The sequence below is a fragment of the Miscanthus floridulus genome, chromosome 14 (genome assembly GCF_019320115.1).
Source record: "Miscanthus floridulus cultivar M001 chromosome 14, ASM1932011v1, whole genome shotgun sequence".
In the NCBI taxonomy this organism is placed as follows: domain Eukaryota; kingdom Viridiplantae; phylum Streptophyta; class Magnoliopsida; order Poales; family Poaceae; genus Miscanthus; species Miscanthus floridulus.
This window is the reverse complement of record NC_089593.1, coordinates 9673489-9698199: the sequence shown is the minus strand read 5'-3', so window position 1 is coordinate 9698199 and position 24711 is coordinate 9673489. Positions and strand designations below refer to the sequence as shown.

The window sequence follows — 24711 nt, the reverse complement described above, 5'->3', positions numbered from 1 at the left end:
AACATTAAAGGACTACTTATTCAGATATATATAAAAATGAATCAAATTAATAATTACTTGAGAATAATTGTATATACTTCAAATATATATGAATATAAATCTAATATAATTACATGAAGCATACAAACACACCATGGTAGAGGAAAATTAATTAATGGCCCATTTATCCATAAATAATTAAAATACATATTTATTGATTACAATAAATAATTTCAAAGACAACAATTAGCAACAATTATACTTTACCCAATATCTTTCATACAAACCCTAGTCCAATTTCATCAAACATAAATTTATAAAAACGAAATTAATAAAAAAATCAAACCCTAGATCTAGATCCACATGCACATGAAACATCCCTAAAACTAACTAATTGTTCACTAAAATCAAGAAACATGGACCAAATAAGGGTATGATCTTGTTCCCCTCCCTAATTTACCCTAGTACATTTAAAACTTGGGTCTAATTTGCTTCATAAGTTGCTAAGCACCATAGAAGAGAGAGAAAAAAAAACAACCATTAAAACTTCAAAAAAAATATGGAATAGCATTTTCTTACCTTCTACAACCTCTGCACCAAAGGATTTGAGACCAAAACCTTTTCCCCTCAGTAGAGCAATTTTTGGGAATTGCCCAAGGCCTTCTCACCTTTCTTTCACGGGTTGGAGTGAGTGACCCGAGGAGGAAGAATGTGCTGCTACTGTTTTTATATGCGGGTCATTTGTAGGGGCGGCTGGTGATTGAGCTACCCCTACAAATCGGAGCTATATATACGGGTGCATTTGTAGGGGCGGCTCACTCACCAGCCGCCCCTACAAATAGCAACTCCAAGGGCGGCTGGTTATTGAGCCGCCCCCACAAATCAGACCCCATTTGTAGGGACGGCTCGTAACACCAGCCGCCCCTGCTATTCCATTTGTAGGGGCGGTTAGTGTCTGGGCCGGCGAGCACGCCACTATAGGGGCGGCTCCATCACCGGCCGCTCCTACAAAAAATTCGAACCGTTGTTAAAAATCGTTTTTCACGTAGTGATTCGTTACTCCATATAATTAAGCATCCACATACAGTATATATTTGGAATCTTTTTAAAATAATATTTTTTAATAAATAATTGCGAAGGTGAGAAATATAATTACATCATCCTGTCTGCTGGACGATTGGCTGGCCGACGGTACCTATCGGCAACTGGCTGGCCGACGGTACCTATCGGCTTACTAGTAGCCGACTGGGCCTCGAGCAGGCCACGCACGGCTGGCCACTACTGTCCCCTTATCGGGACGATCGGCCTGTTGGCGCGTACTCGTGTGCAGTGCAACCAGTATTATTTGCGTACATAACAAGAGCCGATACAATAATAATCTATTAGTCAAGTTAATATGTTTGTTGACATAGAGGAGAAAAAGAAGAACAGAGAGGAGAGCTTAGTAGCTCTAATTCAAGCAACAATAAGCTGAACAAGAGAATCTATACAGTGATGGGTCCGGTCCAGATAACAATTAGGAGTGAATAGTATTTATACTGGGTAACAAGCCGTATACATGGTAAAAAGTAGTACTATATAATATAGTAATAAAAAGACTATAGATAAATAAAATATCATTAATGTATAGCTTGATTTTATTTTATTACTGGTTTGCTCTACAAGTAATTAATGACTATAGTGCCATGCATATATGTGTATGGTGCAGAATATGTTCGTAGGCGGCTCGGATTCGACCGCCTCCATTGTGGAACGGACAATGGCGGAGCTCATCAACCATCCGGACGAGATGCACAAGCTCCAAGATGAGATACGCACGGCCATCCATGGCGGCGGCGACACCCAAGTTACCGGGGATCACCTCGGTAAGTTGCGCCACCTCAGGCCGGTGCTTAAGGAGACGCTCCGTCTGCACATACCGGCGCCTCTCGTGCAACGGGAGACGGTCGAGGACACTGAGCTGCTCGGCTACCATGTCCCAGCAGGCGCCCGCGTCCTCATCGATGTCGGGGCCATCGCACTGGACCCCGCCACATGGGAGCGCGCCGAGGAGTTCCTGCCGGAGCGGTGGTTCGGGGATGACGACGGGGCCGCGGTTTTCGTGTTTCACTGCGGGATTCATTTGTTTCTCTTGGCGGAGGGAATAGGCCTGGGTCGCGCGGTGGCAGGAAAACCGCGTGTGGGAGGGAGGCAAAACAACCGGTTTGTTGGAAGGAGGCAAAACAACCTGTTGTTGTGTACCGATTCTGTATTAGAATTAATAATGATACTTTGCTTCTTACTTTTTATTTTTATGTATTTAACATGCTGTCCAAACGCATTGCAAGACACCAACCTTGTTCGCATCAAAGTGAAGCTACTGAGATAGTGAGACAAAAAGATCACTGTAATCTCTCATTCAGTTCTCTCGCCTAGTGTGATTCAGGCAATTAAATAAAGAGCTTAATTATGCACACGGGCCACACCCTTCGCTCATAGTATCTATATATCAAAATCCATGGCAAAAGAAAAATATAAAGTTTGGATGCATGATTCGTTACTCCATATAATTAAGCATCCACGTACCACTACTAGAGAACAGACTTTAGAACGATGTCCCAATTTGACATTAGCCTCGGCATTTTTTGCCCCCGGGACTAAAGGACCCTTTAGTCCCGGTTGGTAATACGAACCGGGACTAAAGGTCCCTGCCCAACGGTCGTCCGCGGGGCAGGGGCCTTTAGTCCCGGCTGGTATTACCAACCGGGACTAAAGGTAAACCTTTAGTCCCGGCTGGTAATACCAGCCGGGACTAAAGATTTTAGTCCCGGTTTGGGTGATGCCCCGGGAATAAAGATTAATCTTTAGTCCCGGTTTGGACCCCTAACCGGGACTAATAATCTCGGCCTATAATTCAGCTCATTTCTTCCTCCCCGAGCCCGAGCCATTCCATTCAAACTCACTGCCTCTGTTTTTCAGCTTGCTGTTGTTCTTGCTCTCTCCCCCTCCATTGGTGTTGCTCTTCGATTTTGGAGGTAACAAACTTAATCCTCTTATGTTTTATCAGTAGCTTATCTCATTTTGCGATGTAGATGCATGTGTAACTTTATATGTTGGACTTTATTATGATTTTATATGTAAACTTAGAAAATTGTAGAAAATCCGTACTAGTTGAACTTACGGACCGTGTTCAAGTCGGCGAGCATGTTCTCTGCCGAGCGGTAACGGACGTCAAGGAGGAGCTTTGATTCTATGAGGGAGAGCGGCAACGGTCGTGGAAGACCGTGTTCCCATTCTCGTAGAATCGGAGCTCTTCCTTGGCCTAGTACGGTGCCGTCCGGTGGAGAAATGCTCGCCGAGTTGATCACGTAAGCAAGGTCAACTAGTACGGATGGTTATTTATTGAAACATGTTTTTGAGCTATAATTTGATGGATATTTGATAACTTCAGACCTACAAATGTCATCTACAAATGTTAATATCCTCGGCAACCTAAACGTCCGCGAGCTCGCCGATATCGAGCAGGTCACTTAGAATTATTTTTTCCATGAAATGAACTACTTAGAAATCATGCTTTTTTTAGAATTAAATTTTCCATGAAATGAAAAACTTAGTAAATAGTTAGAAAATTATAGAAAATCCGTACTAATTGAACTTGCGGACCGTGTTCAGCTCGGCCAACATGTTCTCTGCCGAGCGGTAATGGACGTCAAGGAGGAACTTTGATGCTACGAGGGAGAGCTGCAACGGTCGTGGAAGACCGTGTTCCCTTTCTCGTAGAATCGGAGCTCTTCCTTGGCCAAGTATGGTGCCGTCCGGTGGAGAAATGCTGGCCGAGATGATCACGTAAGCAAGGTCAACTAGTACGGATGGTTATTTATTGAAACATGTGAAATCCATACTAGTTTTGTTTAAATATATCATTTTAGAAAATATGAAATTTACACTAGTTTGCAAAAATAAGTATAGAAAGTAGATGACAACTGGTACCGGATCATCGGCCTCTTGTTCGGTTGCGAAACGACTGAGGCCAGAACTCCCTCTCATTATCTGCGGCAAGTGTAAGCAGAAGATTGTGATGGAGTACCGAGTCAAGAGACAGGGACCCAACAAGGGCCGTGTTTTCTACAAGTGCCCGGATCGCGATGTGAGTTTCTTACGCATTTTATCTTTATGGCTAATTGACCTGCTTTTCTTGAATATTTTTGACTAAATATTTTTTGGCTTTAATTACAGTGGGAGGACAATGGATGCGATGGTTGGTACTGGGAGGAAGATTATGCTACATACGTGCAGAATTTGGGTGCGCTTGAGGTAGCGGATGCTGCTGATGAGGCAGTGAGCCAGCAGGAGAAGCTTATTGATATTCAACAGAAGAATGATTTGTCTGTTTTAGTTGCGTACGATCATGAAATAATTATGTTACTGAAGTGCATTGTAGTTTTAGTTTGTTTAGTGATAGTTGGGATTGCTTACGTTGTAGCCAGACTTAGTTAATTAATCAACCGTGTGTGTGTCATTTATGTTGTGTAATAAAATACTAAATTATGTTCAAGGTTTTCATAATTTGTCGTGTAATACAGATTATGTCACGCCATTGGATGTACAATGCCGATCGCCGCTCCCAAGACTTTATTGAGGGCTTGCACTATTTCTTAGGTGTGGCCAAGGCAAATAAGCGGGATGGTTTCATGTGCTGTCCATGTGCCCTATGTAAGAATTTAAAGGAATATTCAAGTTCAATGAGTCTTCATTCATATTTGCTTAAGTCAGGTTTCATGTCAAACTATATATGTTGGACTAAGCATGGAGAAAGCGGGGTCATGATGGAAGAAGGTGAAGGAGAAGATTTAGACATTGATGACATTATTGCTCAGTATGGTGCCTTTGATGATACTACAATGGGGGGAGATGAAGAAGAGGTAGCGGTAGAAGATGATCTCGGTGATGCTCTTGGCGATGCCATTCGTGATGCACAACAAGAATGGGAAAGTGAAAAAGAGAAAGTTAAGTTCGAGCGCATGCTTGAGGATCATAGGAAGTTGCTATACCCGACGGCCGAAGAGGGGCAAAAAAAGCTGGGTACAACACTGGAATTGCTATAATGGAAGGCAAAGAATGGTATATCCGACAAGGCATTTGGGAATTTATTGAACCTCATAAAGAAGATGCTTCCGAAGCCAAATGAATTGCCCACCACTACGTACGAAGCAAAAAAGGTTGTCTGCCCATTGGGATTAAAAATCCAGAAGATACATGCATGTCCTAATGACTGCATCCTCTACCATGGCAATGAATACGAGAATTTGGATGAATGCCCGGTATGTAAAGCATCGCGGTATAAGATCAGGCGCGATGATCCTGGTGACGTCGAGGGTGAACAATGTCCTAGAAAGAAAATCCCTGCCAAGGTTATGTGGTATGCTCCTATAATACCACGCTTAAAACGTTTGTTCAGAAATAAAGACCATGCAAAGTTGTTGCGGTGGTATAAAGAAGACCGTAAGGTAGACAATATGCTGAGACACCCAGCTGATGGGTCTCAGTGGAGAGCGATAGACAGGGAATTTCCAGAGTTTGCAAATGAGGCTAGAAACTTAAGGTTCGCCTTAAGTACAGATGGTATGAATCCTTTTGGAGAGCAGAGCACTAGTCATAGCACTTGGCCAGTTACTCTATGTATCTACAACCTTCCTCCATGGTTATGTATGAAGCGGAAGTTCATTATGATGCCGATCCTCATCCAAGGTCCGAGGCAACCTGGCAACGATATTGATATCTATCTGAAGCCATTAGTTGAAGAACTTCTAGTTTTATGGAACAAACCAGGTGTACGTGTCTGGGATGAGTACAAACAAGAACACTTTGACCTACGAGCAATGTTGTTCGTAACAATCAATGATTGGCCTGCTTTAAGTAATCTTTCAGGTCAGACAAACAAAGGATATAATGCATGCACACATTGTTTTGATGACCTTGACAGTATATATTTGAAAAGATGTCGAAAGGTCGTGTACCTTGGCCATCGTCGATTCCTTCCGTTGAATCACCAAGTAAGAAAGAAAGGGAAGCATTTTAAAGGTAAGCCAGACCATCGGAAGAAGCCTTATAACCGAACCGGGGAAGATGTACTCGCAATGGTCAAGGATGTGAAAGTAGTATTTGGAAAGGGACAAGGCAGTGAATCTATTCCCAAAGATGCTAAGGGACACGCACCCATGTGGAAGAAGAAGTCCATCTTTTGGGAGCTACCCTATTGGCAAGTCCTAGAGGTCCACCACGCAATCGACGTGATGCACCTAACAAAGAATCTTTGTGTGAACCTGTTAGGATTCATGGGTGTGTACGGGAAGCCAAAGGATTCACTTGAAGCACGCCAGGACTTGCAGGGCATGAAAGAACGAGACAATCTTCATCTAGAGAAGACAGATGATGGACGTCATTACTTAAGTCCTGCTAGCTACACGCTTAGCAAAGAAGAGAGGGACAACATGTTCGAATGTCTAAGCAGCATCAAGGTCCCATCGGGATTCTCCTCCAATATAAAGGGTATAATAAATGTGCCAGATAAGAAATTCCTAAACTTAAAGTCCCATGACTGCCACGTGCTTATGACGCAATTGCTTCCAGTTGCTTTAAGAGGAATTCTACCTCCACATGAGCTATGTGCATTCCTTAATGCAATTTCTCAGAAGGCAATCAATCCAGTGGAACTAGCTACTCTACAGAATGATGTGGTTCAATGTCTTGTCAGCTTTGAGTTGGTGTTCCCTCCATCCTTCTTTAATATCATGACACACATCCTAGTTCATTTGGTGAAGGAGAATAGTATTCTTGGACCTATGTTCTTACATAACATGTTCCCCTTCGAGAGGTTTATGGGAGTCTTGAAGAAATATGTGAAAGTCCATTCTAAGCCTGAAGGAAGCATCGCCCAGGACTATGGAACAGAGGAGGTCATTGAGTTCTGTGTTGACTTTATTCCTGACCTTGCCCCGATTGATGTTCCCGAATCATGACACGAGGGGCGACTCAGTGGTAAAGGAACTTTAGGGAAGAAAACATATATCGGCATGGAAGACGATTATTTCAATAAAGCACACTACACAGTTCTTCAGAACTCGTCATTGGTGCATCCGTACATCGAGATACATAAGGAGTTCTTACGATCCAAATTTTCAGGGAAGACTGAAGCTTGGATTAGGCGTCAGCACATGGAAAGTTTTAGTGGTTGGTTGCGAAAAGAATGTCAAGGCGATGACAATATTGATGAGCAACTGTATTTGTTGGCTAGGCAGCCATCGTGGCATATCCTCACGTACCAAGGGTACGAGATAAATGGGAATACATTTTACACAGTTGCCCAAGATAAAAGGAGCACCAATCAAAATAGTGGTGTTCGCATAGATGGAACAGATCCAAATGGGAATATACAAACATATTATGGCCGCATAGAAGAGATATGGGAACTAGACTACGCACCTAATTTTAAAGTCCCTTTGTTCCGGTGCCAATGGGTGAAGCTGACCGGAGGAGGGGTAACAGTCGACAAAGAGTATGGAATGACAACAGTGGACCTCAACAATATTGGGTACAAAGAGGAACCATTCGTCCTTGCTGCCGATGTGAGTCAGGTGTTCTATGTGAAAGACATGTCTACAAAATCAAAGAGAGGAAAAAATGAAGACATCAACTCAATGATCAATGAGCCAAAGCGCCACATAATTCTTTCTGGGAAAATAAATATAGTGGGAATTGAAGACAAGTCAGACATGTCAGAAGATTACGAAAGAAATGTCCGAATTCCACCCTTCATAGTGAAGAAAGATCCTAGCATCATGTTAAATGATGAAGACACTCCATGGTTACGACAAGATCATAACCAAGGGTCATACGTCAAGAAGAAATTCACTGTTGTGTCCGCATGATATAACGATGCATGTTTAATATATTATGTTTTAGAGACGGATATTATGTAATATGTTATGACTTTGACTCTAGTATTATGAACTCTAAATGACTTCAAATTGAAAAGTTTTGAATACCAAGTTTGTTAAACTCAAAAAGATCTACAATTGTTGTTTTGGTCAACTTTCCATTTGAGAAAGTTTGGATGGTTCAAATTTGTGATTTTTAAATTTTGACGCCTACAAACTAGTTTTCGGGACCCTAGATTGTCTCAAATTGAAAAGTTTTGAATACCGAGTTTGTTAAGCTCATCAATATATACAATCCTTATATAGGCCATTTTTTCATTTGAGAAAGCTTGAACAAAATGTAGTTCAAATTTCACAAGTGTGTGACATAGTTTTAGAAAGTATATATGAGATTCAAGAAGTTGTGACTAGTGTTTGATAAAAATTTCTCAAATGGGAAAATGAGCTATGTAACAATTGTAGATCTTTCTGAGATGATCAAACTTGGTATTCAGAGTTTTTTCATCTGAGGTCATTTAGTGTCTCATTTGAGCAAGTTTGACCAAGTCAAATTTGGTCAAATAAAAAAACAACACTTTGACTCTAGTATTATGAACTCTAAATGACTTCAAATTGAAAAGTTTTGAATACCAAGTTTGTTAAACTCAAAAAGATCTACAATTGTTGTTTTGGTCAACTTTCCATTTGAGAAAGTTTGGATGGTTCAAATTTGTAATTTTTAAATTTCGACGCCTACAAACTAATTTTTGGGACCCTAGATTGTCTCAAATTGAAAAGTTTTGAATACCGAGTTTGTTAAGCTCATCAATATATACAATCCTTATATAGGCCATTTTTTCATTTGAGAAAGCTTGAACAAAATGTAGTTCAAATTTCACAAGTGTGTGACATAGTTTTAGAAAGTATATATGAGATTCAAGAAGTTGTGACTAGTGTTTGATAAAAATTTCTCAAATGGGAAAATGAGCTATGTAACAATTGTAGATCTTTCTGAGATGATCAAACTTGGTATTCAGAGTTTTTTCATCTGAGGTCATTTATTGTCTCATTTGAGCAAGTTTGACCAAGTAAAATTTGGTCAAATAAAAAAACAACACATTGACTCTAGTATTATGAACTCTAAATGACTTCAAATTGAAAAGTTTTGAATACCAAGTTTGTTAAACTCAAAAAGATCTACAATTGTTGTTTTGGTCAACTTTCCATTTGAGAAAGTTTGGATGGTTCAAATTTGTGATTTTTAAATTTCGACGCCTACAAACTAGTTTTCGGGACCCTAGATTGTCTCAAATTGAAAAGTTTTGAATACCGAGTTTGTTAAGCTCATCAATATATACAATCCTTATATAGGCCATTTTTTCATTTGAGAAAGCTTGAATAAAATGTAGTTCAAATTTCACAAGTGTGTGACATAGTTTTAGAAAGTATATATGAGATTCAAGAAGTTGTGACTAGTGTTTGATAAAAATTTCTCAAATGGGAAAATGAGCTATGTAACAATTGTAGATCTTTCTGAGATGATCAAACTTGGTATTCAGAGTTTTTTCATCTGAGGTCATTTAGTGTCTCATTTGAGCAAGTTTGACCAAGTCAAATTTGGTCAAATAAAAAAACAACACTTTGACTCTAGTATTATGAACTCTAAATGACTTCAAATTGAAAAGTTTTGAATACCAAGTTTGTTAAACTCAAAAAGATCTACAATTGTTGTTTTGGTCAACTTTCCATTTGAGAAAGTTTGGACGGTTCAAATTTGTGATTTTTAAATTTCGACGCCTACAAACTAGTTTTCGGGACCCTAGATTGTCTCAAATTGAAAAGTTTTGAATACCGAGTTTGTTAAGCTCATCAATATATACAATCCTTATATAGGCCATTTTTTCATTTGAGAAAGCTGTAGAACAAAAAATACTACATTTTCTCTATTTTTATAGGTTCAACAAAAAATTCCTGTCAATTTTGGTCAAAAACCGAGAAAAAATTGAAACATTGATGTTACAATAATGTGATAATAAATTTCCTATCGAATAATATTAGTTTTATTAATTTTAAGTTAGAAATATATTTTTGCATTAACAAAATACTTAGTATTAGTAACATTTATATTCTATATTCATAAAAGAAATTAAAAACTTTAGGTTACAAAATTTTCCTATTTACAATAAATAATTAGTTAATCAATAGTATTTTTTAAAATAAATATTGTAAAGTATTGAAGTTGCTATGGAATTAATTGATTAACCTAGTATTAAACAAAAACAAAATCCCAGGCCTTTCCAATTACGCTGGCGGGTTGGCAAATTTTTCAGGGCTTCAGTCCCGGCCCAGACCAAGAACTGGGACTAAAGGGTGGGCGGCAATTTAGGTGCCCGCCAAAAAATACCTTTAGTCCCGGCTGGCAACACGAGCCGGGACTAAAGGACATTTAGTCCCGGCTGGTAAGACCAACCGGGACTAAAGGGTTGGACCTTTAGTCCCGGTTGGTATTACCAGCCGGGACTAAATGTCCTTTAGTCCCGGCTCGTGTTGCCAGCCGGGACTAAAGGGTCGCAGGCTATATATATCGAACGTCTATTCTGTTCATCTTCGATCTCGCCTCCGTCGCTCAGCCGCCCGCCTGGCCGCGCCATCTGCCGTCGTCGAGCTCGTCTCTGCCGCGCCGCCGTCGTCGTCTACCCCCGCCCGGCCGCGCCATTCTCCAGGCCTGCATCGCCGCATCCCGTCTCCGCCGCCGCACCGTACCCGACCCCACCATCCGTGCCGACGCTTCCCGTGCGCCCACGCCGTACGGCCTCCGTCGATCAAACTCGATATGATCTGCTGCTCTCGATCGGCTTTTTTTTTAGATTTTTTTTACAAAGTCTCGGCTGTATGTTAGATTAAAATAAGTACATGTAGTTTATTGTTAGTTTTTTAGTTATTTTTAGATAGTTTTTGATATATTAGATTTAAATGTATTAAAATTTAATTAGTATTTTATTTAGATAGTTTTTTTAGATAGTTTTTTATTATAGTTTTTGATATATGTTAGATTAAAATGTATTATCTTACTAGTTTATCTAATTTCATGTTAGATTTATTTAATTGAATTTAGTAATTATATATTCTATCTCTCTATATATATTATATCTATAGATTCTATATGTATACATATGTACTTAATTATTTCTATATGTATATATATATATGTACTTATTTTCATGTGTTGAGAAAGAGAAAATTGTATCTAGAGAGACATTCTATGTGTATCACATGCATATCTAGAGATATAGATCGACATATGCACTTATTTCTATGTGTTGAGAGAGAGAGAAAATATATTGTATCATTCTATGTGTATATATATACATGTACTTATTTCCATGTTGATGAAATATTATGTGTTATTATATTTAATTGGATTTAGTAATTCTATATGTGTTATCACATGTACTTATATTATGTACCATAGTAATTCTATCTATGTGTTATCTCGAAGATACAAATGGCTGCTCCGAATGATAACTTGAGTGATGACATAATGGCGGATATTATCAATGCCGGCACCAATGTGGATGTAGATAACACGAGTCAGTACTTTGCTGATTATGAGGATATCCTGAATATGCCGGTGGTTGAAGATCAACAAATTGTCGCGCAAGAAAATACTGGCGAGGTATATTCGATTATCTATCATCTCTTATAGATGCATGCGTACGTATATTTGTTGTTAATCGTTGTGTTTGTACTCATGTAGCCGGTCTCTGGATCTACATCAACCACCAACAAAAGTAGGAAAGTCCGAGGGCCAAAAAAGCCATTAGAGGGCCGTTTCATAATATCAGAATTCGACACCGACACCGGCAAACCATTGGGACCACATGCTCAAACATATGTCAAATGTGGGTTCGTTGTAAGGGATAGGATCCCAGTTAGTGCTCGTGAATGGAAGCAGAAGATATCCGCTCCTAATGTTAGTTTTGTATCTGATCGTGACAAGAACCTAGCTTGGAGTGATATCACTCAACATTTCACATTACAAGCAGATGATGCTTTGAAGGAGCTAGTGAGGGATTGGACAATGAAGAAGATGGCAACATTGTTCCAGAGTTGGAAGAAGACATTGTATAAAAAGTTTATCTTGAAGAATGCTACGCCGAATTTCAATGCTAAGGCGTTTGTCAAGTTGGAGTCCCATTGGGATGCCTTCGTAGAATACAAGACATCCCAAGACAGTGAGGAACGTGTGATGAGGAATCGGTAGAATGCCCGACAGAAGCAATACCATCATCGCATGGGATCAGGTGGTTATAAGAGTGCTATTCCCAAGTGGCAGAACCTAGAAGCAGAGATTACTGCCAAGGGAATCATACCTGAAACAATAGGGAAGAACTGGCCTCAACGCGCGAAGAATTGGTTTTACGCTCATGGGGGAAGCCTAGACCTAGACACTGGCAAGCTAATTTTCGGCCAAAAAATTGAGAGAGCAACACAGAGACTAGCTCGTGCTAGGGAAGAAGCTGATAGTGGTGTTTTCAAGCCCAACAGAGAGAAGGATGAATTGACATATGCACTAGAGAATCCCAAACACGGTGGTCGAACAAGAGGCTATGGGGCGGTTCCATGGCTACACGCATTCCCAGCAGACAAGGATACCTACAGAAGCCGCCAAAGAAAGAAGGATGAGGAGGCAGAACGAATCCGTGCATTGGAGCAATTTGTTGACGAGTCACGACAAGCATTGCTTGAATCACGTGAACGAGAAAAATCTCTTGAGGCAAGAATGCAGGAGGAGATCAAGAGGCAAGTGCAGCTAGCAATGAGTCAAATGCAATCGCAATCAACGCCGGGAGTCACCATTAGCCCCGTTGGTCAGATGAAAAGTAGTTGTGCTTCTACGGAGCTGCCAGTTATTCAAGACGACGCTGGGTTGCGCTTCCCTGTTGATGACATTACCGAGCCTCTAACAACATGTGAGCTGCACATTCCAGATGGTAATAATGCATCAATCATGGTGGCTGTCGGGGTTGTATCTCCAATAGACCGAACGAAGACACCAAGAATCCATGGGTCAGTTATTCAACCTGGATATGCTAGCGTCTCGGTCGATAGAGTGCTCAAAGGTTACAGCAATGTTCCTCTTGACATTGAAGGCGGTGATGGGGAGAAGACACTAGGAGAAGCAGAAAAGACATTTATTTAATGGCGCAAACGCTTCATCATCATTCCTGGGGCGCCACCGCTTCCCCTACCTCACCCTAGGTACGAATGAAAGTGAATGAAATATTATTTTCCATTAATTTTCTATTGGCTTAAAAAATAATTGACACACAACTTGTTTTTGTAGCAGGGTCTCCCCCCAGCCTAGCCTAATCATTCATTCCCCATCTCATCACAGCGTCGCGGGGGGGCGAGACGACTTCATCCCCACGGCGATCGCCAACTCCTACACCGGCCCCATCGCCTCCACGACGATCTCCAACTCCTATACCGGCCCTACCGCCTCCACAACGATCTCCAACACCTCCACGCCGGTCTCCACCAACACCGGCCACATCGCCTCCACGCCGGTCTCCAACACCGCCCCCACCCCCTCCACAGCGACGCACTACAAAGACGTCTAAGGTCCCGGCGGCAAAGAAGACCCCGAGAAAAAGAGTTATTTCTCAAGAAATACTTTCTGAAAAAACTGATGAGCAAATAGCAGCTGAAGAAGACAAAAAAGTGAAAGATTTTTTTATAGATACCAAAAAGAAGAGTCAAGCGAAGCTTAAGGAGAAGCCGTACTTTTACCTACCACGAGAGGAGCTGAGGCAGAAGGTCGATGCTCATAAGAAAAAGATGATTGAACTTCGTAAGCCTTCGCCACTATCAGACTATGACCGCTCCCTCGTGAAGTCACATGATGCAGATAAGAAAAGAAAAAGAGCATCAGGGAAGGATGTCCCACAGTTCGGACAACAGAAGCAACCAATGCAAAATCTTGTTGTTGCTAATCAATATGGTTCCAACATAGAAGTCTATCGACCAGACAACTCTAGAGAAGTGTCGGTTCAAGCCCTTAATGCTTTTTTTCAAGATACTGGTTTAACCTTGGATCAATTGATGGGCAAAGCTCCAATCCAGAACCTGGAAGTTCATACCTGGAAGACTTATAAATATGGCAAAAGTCTGTACAACCCTGCGGCTCTGAATGAATTGGGTACGCAAATGTACTTGCTCAACAAGTGGTACATGCAGGCGTGTGGCAGGGGTGAGCAGTGGATCTTTGTCAGATTTAGAGACCATCATTACTTCCGTGGCGATGACATCTTACATATTAGTTTCGAAGAATTGCATCAACTATACCACATGGACGCTCTGGATAAATCAATCATTAGCTCCTTTTGTTTGTAAGTGATTCTTACTTTTATTTAATAAACTCACTTCCATGCGTACGTGTATATAATTATCCTCACATGTAACTTATATTTATATACAGATTCCAGATGTCAGAGCTCCAAAGAATACAAGACACCAGTGTTGGCTTCATTGATCCTTATATCATATTCAAAACCGGTATTATTGTCAAGGAGCGATGGGTATCTGAAGCACAGGAGAATATCATGATGTTCTTCGTGAAGCAGCACGGCAAGACAACAATACTTTTCCCGTACAACTTTGAGTAAGTGTTAATAATAATGTAGTCTACACATTTTATGTAATATCAATACAACTTATATGCATGTACGTGTGTGTATAAACCAATGCAGTTTTCACTGGATACTCATTGTCATTGAGTTACACTCAAGTCGGTTACTAATCTTTGACTCGTTGAGAAAAGAACGGGCACTATACCAAGATATGATAGACATTATCTAGGGGTAATTTCAATCTCTCGCGCACAACTATTATTGAATAGACTTTGCCATAATTTATTAACGATCGTACATTATTGGTCGCACAGGGTTTGGAAAGAGTTTATTCGGCAACATCGTAAGGATTGCAAGGCACCACTTAATGTAGTTGAAATACCAGTAAGTTGTACTATATACACTTCCCCACGTGTTTAATTACTATATCGTACTTCAATTTACGTGTGAGATGATGAGAATAATCTTCTTCTCGTACAGTGGTGTTTGCGGCAGGAACCAGGTAATAACTTGTGTGGATACTACGTTTGTGAATTTATCACTGCGCACATAAGAAGAACTCCTAAAGATGTCCTCAGAGTACGTATATATCAATTTTTATTTATTTTTAAATGAATATATATACATATATGTGTATTAATACTTTTCCTTTTATTTCAAATGCAAGACTGAATGGTTAAAACGAAGGGTCATGCAAAAAGACCATCTGAAAGCAGTTCAAGAGTCAATAGCAGGATATCTTCTAGAAAAAGTGCTAAATCCCAACGGCGAGTTCTACTTTGATCTTAAGGAATAAATGATGTAAATTAAATGTTTATTGATATCTGAAAGTGTTGTATATATACATATATATATATCTATAATATATATAGTTTCATACTTTATTCGAATATAATAATGCTCAAGATGAGAATTAGATATAATTATACGCATGCGTGTATTTATATTAGCAGCGTAGAATACGTACATAAAAACATATTATATATTAAACAAATACGTGTAACTGAACTGAAAACAAATTAAACAAAAAAAAAGAAAAAGAAAAGGAACCTTTAGTCCCGATTGGGGTTACCAACCGGGACTAAAGGGTGAACCGTTAGTCCCGGTTGGTGTTACCAACCGGGACTAAAGGATGCGCCAGGTTCGCTCGGCTGGAGGGCCTTTAGTCCCGGTTGACTAAAGGTCCCTCTTTAGTCCCGGCTCGATGACCCGGGACTGAAGGTTCCACCTTTAGTCCCGGGATCGTTGTCCCGGCGCGGTAACTGGGACTAAAGGCTGTTACCGCCCGGGACAACAAGTCCATTCTGTAGTAGTGTACAGTATATATTTTGAATCTTTTTAAAATAATATTTTTAATAAATAATTGCAAATATAGCATTTGAATGGGGAGAATTATAAATATAGTATCCTGTTACTGCTCAATAGCAGTAGGAAGCCTCTCGGCAACTGGCTGGCCGACAGGACCTTTCAACCAACCGTTGGCCGACTAGGCCTCTGACCTGCTACCATACCCTTATCGGGAGCCTGTTGGCGCGTGGAGAGCCGACAGGGGATCCGCACCTGAGGGCGAGACGATGAGGCTGCATGCGCCGGCGCCGCTCCTGATCCCGCGCGAGACCACGGGGGTGATCAACGCGTGGACCATCGGCCGGGACCCTGCGGCGTGGGAGCGCACGGAGCGGTTCGTTGGCGGCGACGGCGCACACCGGTGGAGTACAGCTACAGCAAGGTGGGGGTGGGGCAGGAATCGTTGGGCATGCTGCTGATGCTGCAGTGTTTTCGCCCCTCAGCAGAGGCGAAGTCTAGTGGGAAGGGCGTCGTCGGCCGGTTGGAGAAGGCGTCGGCATGGTCGAAGAGCAGACGCCTGGCAACAGCAGTGTCGCTGATTCCAATAATTGGCAGTAGCGGCGAAAATGGGGTGTGCTGTGTTATTTGCCGTAGGAAAACGAGAGTGGCCAGGCCGATCCACAGCAGTGGCAGTGCTTCCATATTGGAGCAGTGTTTGTGGGCTTGTGGCTACGTGTGTGTTGTGTATACAACTCTCTCACAGGTAAGCGTTTTCGATGATTCCAATGCTAGATATACCTCGTTGCAAAAAAAAAAAAAAAAAGCTAGATATACCTCAATGTTTGTGCATTTGGCTTCAACAAATTCATTCAAGTCGCCCTCGAAACAGGAATTTTCTTGTTACTGCAAAACCGACACGGAAATGCAAAATACACTAGTATAGAAAAGATTTTAGAGACGGTTAAAATGGGTTTTTAGGAGCGGTTTTAAAAAATGATACAATGCCACTGACAGCCTTTTAACCATCCCTAGAAATGCATTCTAGGGGCAGTTTCAGTAGAAGATTCGCCTCTAAAATGTATTTTTAGGATCACGAGTGGGAACGGTGCTCTCTGGATGCGTCGACCAAAGGCCCGTGGTCCCAGGCCATCCGGGCTGAGACTCCGGTCGTCCGGCCGGTGATCTTGCCTGGGGTGCATTTCACCACTCCCTGTGATGGTCCAGCCGGGGTCTGTGTCGCCTGCCCTCACTGCCGCTCGACGGACGTCATCATCATGTCGGGCCCGACGCCGATTGCTGATGACGCTGCGAGCGTCTTGGTTCGGCCCGAGCCGCTCGCACACAGGGGGCCGGTGTGGAGCGGGCACCAGGTCAGACCGTGGCGCGGTTGCGGCCTCCTGCGCCGCGCTTGGCGGCCGTAGCGGTGAACGGATGGATCGATTCGTCTGGTACGTCCCTGCTCCCCTAGTGGGGAGAGAGGCCGTGAGTCGGTGTCGCGATGCGGAGCTCTCCGCCTGTTGAACGGCGGCGGTTTCCACCAGTGCCCGGAGGTTCCGGTGGATCGCCTGTTCCTGGGGGTCGTTCGGCTCGGGAAGGCAGCACAGAAGCAATGCCGCGGCGGTGATGTTCTGGCCAGCCTGAGCGAACTGTGGGGGATCGTTCCCCCATCCATGATGTTGCACTGGACCTGTCGGGCGTGACCCCGGGCGCCGCTCGCCGGGTTGCGCGCACAGGGCGTAGCGTGGTGAGCCGAGCGCGCCGGCGTAGGTGGCGGCTGGTTCTGCCGCAGTTGTCGTAGCTCCTCATCGTGCTTTTGTGCGAGCGCGAGGGCCCCCACACGAGGGTCCGGAGGGGTGTGAGTTTGCAAGGACTCCGCTACCACCGGCGGCTGTCCTAGAGCGTCCACCATAGCGCACTCCTAGGACGGACGGTGGCTAGGTGCCACGTCGCCGATGCTGGAGCTGTCACTCTCAACCTCGTCATCTACGAGTTCGTAGAAACAGGTGGGAGCGTAGCTCGCCAATCCCACGAATTCGGATGTGAGAGGAGACGGCGTCAGCATCTTTCGGAGCCCCTAGGGCTACACGTCTGCGAGGGACGCGAAGCCGTAGGGGGACCGGTTGAATGGCGGTTGCGATAGGGACAGCGGGGTCCCTTTGGAGAATCGACAGAAGATAGTAAATAGCGAGTAAATAATAGCATGTACATTACTCACAGGGGGGTTTGAGCAGAGCGTTTGCTCGGAATGAAGCGTAGGCGCCTCGTCGTTGAAGTCGTCGGGTGTCCCGGAGCCGATGGAGAGCGCCCCTTCGACGGGCGCCGGAACAAGTGCCTCCTCGCAGAGGTGTAGTACGCCGAGCCGGTCGGCGATGAAGTCCAGGCTTCTGAAGAGGAAGGCCTGGGACGGCCCGAAGACGGAGGGCCCCCGCATCCCAATAGGTGTGAGTGCGGGGAACCCTAGTGGGCCGAAGCGAGTCGTATCGCTTGAGCCCGCCATGGCAAAGGTGGCGGAAAAGTGGGCCATCCGATGACCAAAAGTGTGAACGAACAGCGTCTTCCCCACGGGCGGCGCCAACTATCGGCGCAGAAAGTGACCAACACGTAAATATTTGTAGTTTTGCCGTACGTTGTGATAGGATGTGGCCCAGCACTCAATGACACAGGGTTTATACTGGTTCAGGCAACATGCCCTACGTCCAGTTTGAGTCGGTCGGTGACTTTATTTCTGAGCCTAGATGCTCGAAGTTTGCTGTGGGGTTACAAATGGAAAGGAGAAAGATGGGAGGTACAAGAGGCCCGGTCGGACTCCGGTCTGAAGGGCCGAGAGTGACAAGAGCTCCCGCGTACGCTGAGTATTCGAGCGTATGCTTGAGGTTTGAACCTGGTGGTTCTGTTGTTATGTGTTGAATCGATGTAAGTGAACTGATTCTTTCCTTTGGGAGAGAGCGCACCCCCTTTTATAGATGAAGGGGATGGCCTTACAAGTGAGTGAGAGAGAGTGTACGTATGCTAAGTCTCATTGCCCATGCCGTTGGGTATAAGATGATTGTAGGCGCCCATAACACTGTTAATGTTAGATGCATGTGGGAGGTTACGTCGTCTTCTTCTAGTATGGCAGACGTCGGTGCCTGCCATACTATTGATGCCCAGAGGCATGCAAGAGGTTTTACCGTGCTCGTCTGATATGCGAGTTTGTGGGCGCCCACAATACTGTAGGGCAAATGTCGGCGCCCACAACACTGCTTAGGTTCTGACATGCCTGGAAGGTTGCAGGGCACTCTTCTGACATGTCCTGTCGGTACTGTCCTGTAGGTGTACAGGGTACGGTCCTCGGTATTGCGGTTGACTTGAGTGCCCTGCCTTACTTGCTCTGTCTGTTTCCTGGTCCTCACCGAGCGGGCGTCTCCGATCGGTTGCTCCTAGTTGGCTCCGACTGCGCCAGTCGGTGAAGAGCTGCAAGCAGGGGTTCGGTGCGTCCCCGGTCGGAGACGTGGGTCGGAGTTCGGAAGTGGTGTTTGGCCCGGCCTTCCAGTTGAAGAGGCGGGACGGAGTCGGAAACGAGCGTTGTTCCTCCTTGGCCAGGCCTTCTGATCGGAGAGGCGGGCCGGAGTTGGAAGCGAGCGCTGTTTCCTCCTTGGCGAGGCCTTCCGGTCGGAGATTGGATCGCCCTTCTGGCCAGTCGTTTAGGTATTTGGGCCGGCCCAGGAGTTTACGCGTCGTTCGCAACGTCGTCTGCTGGGCCGAGCTTTTGCTGGAAGGCCGGTCCATAAGGGACCCTGGGTTTATAAACCTGACACTAGTGTTATTCAGGCAATTAAATAAAGAGCTTAATTATCCACACGGGCCACACCCTTGGCTCATAGTATCTATATATCAAAACCCATGGCAAAAAAAAAATATAAAGTTTGGATGCATGATTCGTTACTCCATATAATTAAGCATCCACGTGCAGTATATATTTTGAATCTTTTTAAAATAATATTTTTAATAAATAATTGCAAATATAGCATCTGAATGGTTAGAATTATAAATATAGTATGCTGTCTGCTGCTTGATAGCCAGTTGGAATGCTCCATCACGGCGGCCTTGGATCACCGTCTGCTTCCTTCAGCGATTTGGGCTCCTCCACACTGACAGCGTGCAGCTCGGCTTCCTCGACGTCGCGGTGCGCCAGCCCGGGCACGGGCGTCCGTGACAAGGATGTTGTCGAGTGTTCTATACCGGTTCTCATCAACCATCCGGACGAGATGCACAAGCTCCAAGATGAGATACGCATGGCCATCCATGGCGGCGGCGACAACCAAGTTACCGAGGATCACTTCGGTAAGTTGCACCACCTTAGGCTGGTGCTTAAGGAGACGCTCCGTCTGCACATACCGGCGCCTCTCGTGCAACGGGAGACGGTCGAGGACACCGAGCTGCTTGGCTACCATGTCCCACCGGGCACCCGCGTCCTCATCGATGTCGGGGCCATCGCACTGGACCCCGCCACATGGGAGCGCGCCAAGGAGTTCATGCCGGAGCGGTGGTTCGGGGACGACGACGGGGCCGCGGGGGCGGATCATTACGCGCCCGCGGCGGCGGGCCACGACTTCACGTTCTTGCCGTTCGGTGGTGGGCGGAGAGGGTGCCCTGGGGCCGGGTTTGCTATGGCGAGACGTCGAGCTAGTGCTGACGAGCCTGCTGTACCACTTCGACTGGGAGCTGCCGGCCGGTGGGCCGTCGACGGTCGACATGGACGAGCTGAGTGGATTGGCCGTGCGGTTGATGAAGCCTCTGCGTCTGGTCGCTAAGCTGACTGGGCCTCCGACCAGGCCAGACATGACTGGCCACTGTACCCTTATAGCCTGTTGGCGCGTGGAGAGCCGATAGGGGCTCCGTACCTGAGGGCGAGACACTGAGGCTGCACGCGCCGGCGCCGCTCCTGATCCCGCGCGAGACGACGGTGGTGATCAACGCGTGGGCCATCGGCCGGGACCCTGGGGCGTGGGAGCGCGCGGAGGAGTTCGTGCCGGAGCGGTTCGTTGGCGGCGACGGCGCACCACCGGTGGAGTACAGCTACTGCAAGGTGGGGGTGGGGCAGGACTTCAGGTCCGTGCCGTTCGGCGCCGGGAGGAGTGGGTGCCCCGGCGCCGGGTTCGCCGCGCCGACCGTCGAGCTCGCTCTCGCCAACTTGCTGTATCACTGTCCGTGGACGTGAGCGAGGTTTACGGGCTCTCTGTCCGACTCAAGACGCCGTTGATCCTCGTCGCCAAACCATGGCTAGGAACTAGACAAATGCATCCATGCTTGTCAGTATTGTGCGTGCTTTCTTTGAGCTAGCACAACTACTGTGATACTGTCAGAAGTTCAGAACAACAGTAAATGTAACCATAGCATTTTGGGTAATTGTAACAGAAAAGCAAGCATGGGATGCGAGCTGAGGAACCAAACAGGACAAGAGGAATCAAAACTGAATTTCCATTTGCATTAGCAGATGCAGATCGATCTTGCGAACAGAGGCACAGCACAGAGCAGAGCACACGTTCTCCTTCTCTTCTCTCGGACAAACAGAACGAACCACAGCACGGATACTTTGTGATGATTTTGTAGCTTGGCACAAGCGCCTGAAAGCTGATCATGTAAACAGTCCAAACGACTGGCGCAATTATCTCCTCTCCTGTAATGCTACATCTCACTCCAGTTAAATGGAGTGTTGACTTCGTTTGAAATACAAATTTGGTGGGGAATCTCTCCCCCTCCGTTTGGTTTCAAAAAAAAAAAAAAACAGCGATCCTTCCTCTCCCTCTCCCTCTCCCTCTTCTCGACGTCGTCAAGCTCTGCACGCAAAACAGCAGCAATTTAACCAGACGGGAGGACACAGTGTGATTAACGACGACATGCAGCACTGATTAGATCAATTAACTAATGAATCGGAGCATGCAGTTATCAGAACAAGAAGAAGCAGTGACGTATGCGCGCTCACCATCGGGAGGCGATGGCGAAGAAGCGGCTCGGTGCGGGGAGGCGAGGGTGGCGACAGCTCCCAGGCGTCGAGGATGGGGCGGGAGTTTCGGAGCATGATCTCGCTGTCGTCGCGCACCGAGCACTCCTCGCAGGAGACGACCCGCCTGGCGCGCACGTCCAGGCCGAGGAGCTTGGAGCCCTGGAGGAAGTAGACGACGCCGTGGTCGTCGGGGTCGATGAGAGCGACGTGGAGCACCTCCCCGTGCGGCAGCCGCCGGCGACGTAGGACTCGTGCGCCCAGACCTCGGGGAAGGGCGCCTCGTACTCGAACATCCAGGGCTCCGCCACCTACGGGTCGACGAGCGTCCACATCCAGACGCTGGGGTTCACCGGCGGGGACGCCGCGTCGGGGGGCACGAACACCTCGTAGGAGAGGCCCCGCACCTCGACGTAGCGGAGCAGGCAACTCAACGCGGCGGCGCGGAGCGACGTAGACGCGGTGGAAGAGCTCCTCCCGCATCTCGCAATTGGCGGGCAGCGGGAGGAAGCGCAGGTGCTCCGTGCGCGGTGGCGGCAAACGGGTCGCAGACGAAGACGCTGTAGGCGAGGGCGAGCCAGTAGAGGCGCCCGGCTGTTAGGATTCCGATCACAGTGAGAGCGAGAGAGAGAGTCGATGAACACACGTGAACACAAGTGCAACACAGGGAAAATTTGGGCTGCAAAGCGGCAGCGTTTTCTGTTGATTGAACTTGAATATAAACTAAGTACATGCAGTGTTACATGGCCAAGAATGACCGAGAGGATCACGGCACGCTCGTGCTTGGTCGCTGCCATCCCAGCGCCCTGGGCCGTGCAGTGGAGAGAGCGCGTCATGCGCCCCGTGCGCGCTCAGCCAGTGGTGACCGCGCGCAGCGCATCTGCCTTCGAGTGCAAGAGCGTGAGCCACATGAAGCGGCTCATGTCGTCAACCAGTAGCAGGAAGTAGACGTTCCCGGCCGGGGTTGGTGGCGAGATCAGGCCACAAAGGTCACCATGGACCAGCTGGAGCTCCTCCTAAGCCCGGTACTTTGCAGCCTGGGGAAACGGCATCCGCTTCTGCTTCGCCAAGACGCAGTCCTCGCAGACTTGCTCGACGTGATCGATCGCCGGCAGTCCCTTCACAAGATCCTCGCGTCCCAGCTTGCGCAGCGACTAGAAGTTGAGGTGCCCGTACAATTCATGCCAGCGCCAGGCGACGTCGCCGACAAGAGCGGTGAGGCACACCGGGGCGGCGATGTTCATGTCGAGGTAGTAGAGCCAACTCGGTGAGCGGTGCACCTTCGCGAGAAGTTGTCGCCACAAGTCGAAGAGGCGCAAGATGCCAGATTCGATGTCGACCTTGAACTCGTCCTCATCCATCCAGCCGATGCTGACGATGTTTGTGGTGAGGCGCGGGATGTAGTAGACTCCATCAAGGCGACGATGTTCACCGGTCTTGCAGGCGAAGAGATCGGTGCCCTTCCCTTCGATGGCGACCACCGACCCGTCACTGAACTTGACAGTTCCAGTGACGCCGGTGTTCAGCTCGGCGAAGACGTTCCGTGACCCCGTCATGTGGTTCATCGCGCCGGTGTTGAGCACCCAGCGGCGAGGTCCCACGGTCTCCTTCTCTTCCTCGCTGTTGAGGTGGTGGAGGACCTTGCATTCGTCGAGGTGGACCCAGGTTTGCGGATCGACAGCAGGCGGCGCCGGCCTTGGAAGTGAAGGGGACTTGGGCGGCGTGGTTACCTCAGTTTCCGCCGCGATGTACATCAGTGCCCCTTCTTCTTCTTCGGCCTGCGTGACGTGGGCCACGTCCTTCTTTCCACGGCAGTCTTTGGCCCAGTGGCCAGTTTTGCCGCAGTTCTTGCAGCGATCGCCGGGTGGTGGCCTCCAGCCACCGGTGTTCCCGGTGCCCGCGTTCTGGTCATCGCGCCATCACGCGATGAGGAGCCTGCACAGCCCCGTCCTCGCCCTCGGTGCTTCCCACGGTTGCTGGATCCCACGCTACCGCCGGAGTTCTCCTGCTCACGGCGTGCCTTGCGGCGGGCCTCTCAGTCCTCCTCGCAGAGCATCAGGCACCCCATGGCGTCCGTGACCTGCTTCGGCTTGGTGCGCTCCTCAAAGGCGCGCAGCCTCCCGATCGCCTCCTCAACCGTGACGTTGTTCAGGTCGAGGAACATCTCGAGGGAGACCGCTGCCTGATTTAGCCGATCGGGCACCACCTGCAGCAACTTCTTTACTATCTCAACATCGGTGATGTTGTCACCGAGGGAGTGAAGATTGTTGGCGAGGTTGGTGATGCGGATGCCGAACTCGTTGACAGACTCGCGTTCCTTGAAGGTGATGTTGCCGAAGTCCCGGCGGAGTTGCTGCGCGGTGGCCTCTCGCACGCGCTCGTCCCCGATCCGCATATTCTTGACCGCATCCTAGGCCTCCTTCACCATGTCCTTCCTTGCGAGAGTGCTCCAGAGCTCGGAGGGCACCGAGCACAGGAGACCCGCCATTGCCTATCGATCGTCGTGGTCATCGACATCGTCGCGCTCCTCCCCGACGCCGTGGCAGACGATGTCCCAGACACCGAGCGTCTGGAAATTCACCATCATCACCAATGCCCATTCCGGATAGTTAGTCCGTGTGATCATCGACCACGCAACGTTGGCGGACGGCCTCTCGATGATGCGCTCGCACAGCCCGGCGTCCCGGGTGCGTGATCGGCGCGAGTGAGAGCGGCCGCGACGTCGTGGCGAGCGCGTGGACGGAGGGCTCTTCTTCTCGCTGGAGTCATCACCAGGGAGCACCTTCTTGTTGGGCGACTGCGACATGGTGGTGGCGTGACCTGGCTCGGATGCCAATTGTTAGGATTCCGATCACAGTGAGAGCCAGACGTGGTTCCGCCGCCGTGCATCACATCAGCCAGGCAGTCGGCGTGGTGTTGCGAGCCGGGAAAGAAA

The 24711-nt window shown here is 46.9% G+C and overlaps 2 protein-coding genes and 1 pseudogene across 2 annotated transcripts; 2 read left to right on the top strand and 1 right to left on the bottom strand.

Moving 5' to 3' along the window:
* The first annotated feature begins 1738 nt into the window (after positions 1–1738).
* On the top strand, positions 1739–2416 carry LOC136503005 (cytochrome P450 71A1-like). Its single transcript, XM_066498226.1, has 2 exons — positions 1739–2074; positions 2405–2416. Exons 1-2 carry the CDS (start codon positions 1739–1741, stop codon positions 2414–2416), a joined length of 348 nt encoding a protein of 115 aa, XP_066354323.1.
* A 17444-nt stretch (positions 2417–19860) lies between these two features.
* LOC136503004 (cytochrome P450 71A1-like) lies at positions 19861–20993 on the top strand (annotated as a pseudogene).
* Positions 20994–23811: 2818 nt separating this feature from the next.
* LOC136503003 (uncharacterized) lies at positions 23812–24171 on the bottom strand. The gene has a single exon (XM_066498224.1). It carries the CDS (start codon positions 24169–24171, stop codon positions 23812–23814), a length of 360 nt encoding a protein of 119 aa, XP_066354321.1.
* Between the last annotated feature and the right edge of the window lie 540 nt (positions 24172–24711).

Coding starts and splice junctions, on each gene's coding strand:
- LOC136503005 (XM_066498226.1), top strand. CDS start 1,739: ATGGCGGAGCTCATCAACCATCCGGACGAGATGCACAAGCTCCAAGAT.
- LOC136503003 (XM_066498224.1), bottom strand. CDS start 24,171: ATGCGGATCGGGGACGAGCGCGTGCGAGAGGCCACCGCGCAGCAACTC.